At 41.0% G+C, this 2,489-nt stretch overlaps 1 protein-coding gene across 2 annotated transcripts in view; it reads right to left on the minus strand.

The window, feature by feature from the left end:
* LOC110287357 (heterogeneous nuclear ribonucleoprotein A3-like) overlaps nt 1-518 on the minus strand; it is a 1,724-nt gene extending 1,206 nt beyond the window's left edge. For both annotated transcript variants that reach the window (XM_021154005.1, XM_021154003.1), the window contains exon 1: nt 1-518. This exon is cut by the window's left edge. In XM_021154005.1, coding sequence (XP_021009664.1) covers nt 1-503 — 503 coding nt within the window. In that variant the 5' untranslated portion in view covers nt 504-518.
* Nucleotides 519-2,489: the final 1,971 nt, after the last annotated feature.

Raw genomic sequence — 2,489 nt, forward strand, 5'->3', positions numbered from 1 at the left:
CCTCTTCCACCAAAGTTTCCTCCACGACCCATAAAATTGCCAGATCCACCTCCACGACCTCTCTGTGATCCAGCAGACTGCATCTCTTGTTTAGAAAGGGCCTTTTTCACTTCACAGTTATGCCCATTAATAGTGTGGTATTTCTGAACAACAATTTTATCAACTGTGCCATGATCATCAAAAGTTACAAAAGCAAATCCCCTGTTTTTCCCACTCTGCCTGTCTTCCATAACCTCTATGGTTTCAACCTTGTAATATTTTTCAAAGTAGTTTCTCAGGTTATATTCTTCTGTATCCTCTTTAATACCACCAACAAAAATTTTCTTTACCGTTAAAGGGGGACCAGGCTTTACAGAATCCTCTCCAGAAACAGCTCTCTTTGGTTCCACCACATGCCCATCAACCTTGTGTGGCCAAGTACACATTGCAGCATCTACCTCTTCAACACAAGAGTAGGTCACAAAACCAAAGCCTCTGGAATGTTTTGTTTGGGGATCTCTCATTACCACACAGTCCGTAAGTGTGCCCATTTCTCAAAATGTTCTCTTAAGCTATCATCTGTGGTTTCAAAGCTCAGACCACCAATAAACAGTTTCCTCAGCTACTCTGATTACTTTGGATCATGGCCCTCAATTTTGAGACCGGACTCACCTCTTCCAATATCAGATATTTTCTTTATATACATTTCAAGTGCTATCCCGAAAGTTCCCTATACCCTCCCTCCGCCCTGCTCCCCTACCCACACACACCTGTTTCTTGGCCTTGGCATTCCCCTGTACTGGGGCATATAAAGTTTGCAGATCCAAGGGGCCCCTCTTCCAAGTGATGGCCAGCTAGGCCATCTTCTGCTACATATACAGCTAGAGATATGAGCTCTGGGGGTACTGATTAGTTCATATTGTTGTTCCACCTATAGGGTTGCAGATACCTTCAGCACCTTGGGTGCTTTTTCTAGCTTCTCCAATGGGGGCCCTGTGTTCTATCTTAGAGATGACTGTGAGCATCCACTTCTGTGTTTGCCAGGAACTGGCATAGCCTCATATGAGCCAGCTATAACAGGGTCCCTTCAGCATAATTTTGCTGGCATATGCAATAGTGTCTGGGTTTGGTGCCTGATTATGGGATGGATCCCCGGGTGGAGTAGTCTCTGTATAGTCCATCATTTCGTCTTAGCTCCAAACATTATATCTGTAACTCCTTTCATGGGTATTTTGTTCCCTATTCTAAGGAGGAATGAAGTATCCACCCATTGGTCTTCCCCCTTCTTGATTTTCTTGTGTTTTGCAAATTGTATCTTGGGTGTTCTATGTTTTCTGGGCTAATATCCACTTATCAGTGAGTGCATATCTAATGACTTCTTTGTAATTGGGTTACCTCACTATAGATGATATCCTCCAGATACATCCATTTGTCCAAGAATTTCATAAATCCATTGTTTTTTAATAGCTGAGTAGTACTCCATTGTGTAAATATACCACATTTTCTGTATCCATTCTTCTGTTGAGGGATATCTGGGTTCTTTCCAGCTTCTGGAAAAAGTATTGCTGGATTTTCCGGTAGTATTATGTCCAATTTTCTGAGGAACCTCTAGACTGACATCCAGAGTGGTTGTACAAGCTTGCAATCCCACCAGCAGTGGAGGAGTGTTCCTCTTTCTCCACATCCTCGCCAGCATCTATCACATGAATTTTTGATCTTAGCCATTTTGACTGGTGTGAGGTAGAATCTCAAGTTTATTTGTTTTGCATTTCCCTAATGATTAAGGATGTTGAAATTTTTTTTCAGGTGCTTCTCAGCCATTCGGTATTCCACAGTTGAGAATTCTTTGTTTAGCTCTGAACCCCATTTTTAATGGGGTTATTTGAATTTCTGGAGTCCAGCTTCTTGAGCTCTTTTTATATATTGGATATTAGTCCCCTATCAGATATAGTATTAGTAAAAATACTCTCACAATCTGTTGGTGGCCTTTTTGTCTTATTGACGGTGTCTTTTGCCTTACAGAAGCTTTGCAATCTTATGAGGTCCTATTCGTCAATTCTTGATCATACAGCACAAGCCATTGATGTTCTGTTTAGGAATTTTTCCCCTGTGCTCATATCTTCGAGGCTTTTCCATACTTTCTCTTTTATTAATTTCAGTGTCTTTGGTCTTATGTGGAGGTCTTTGATCCACTTAGACTGGAGCTTTGTACAAGGAGATAGAATGGACAATTCACATTCTTCTACATGATAACCTCCAGTTGTGCCAGCACCATTTGTTGAAAATAACGTCTTTTTTTTTCACTGACATTTTTAGCTCCCTTGTCAAAGATCAAGTGACCATAGGTGTGTGGGTTCATTTCTGGGTCTTCAATTCTATTCCATTGATCTACTTGTCTGTCACTGAACCAGTACCATGCAGTTTTTATCACAATTGCTCTGTAGTACAGCTTAATGTCAGACATGATGATTCCACCAGAGGTTCTTTTATTGTTGAGAATAGTTTTTGCT

Source organism: Mus caroli, chromosome X, assembly GCF_900094665.2.
Source record: "Mus caroli chromosome X, CAROLI_EIJ_v1.1, whole genome shotgun sequence".
Taxonomy (NCBI): Eukaryota; Metazoa; Chordata; class Mammalia; order Rodentia; family Muridae; genus Mus; species Mus caroli.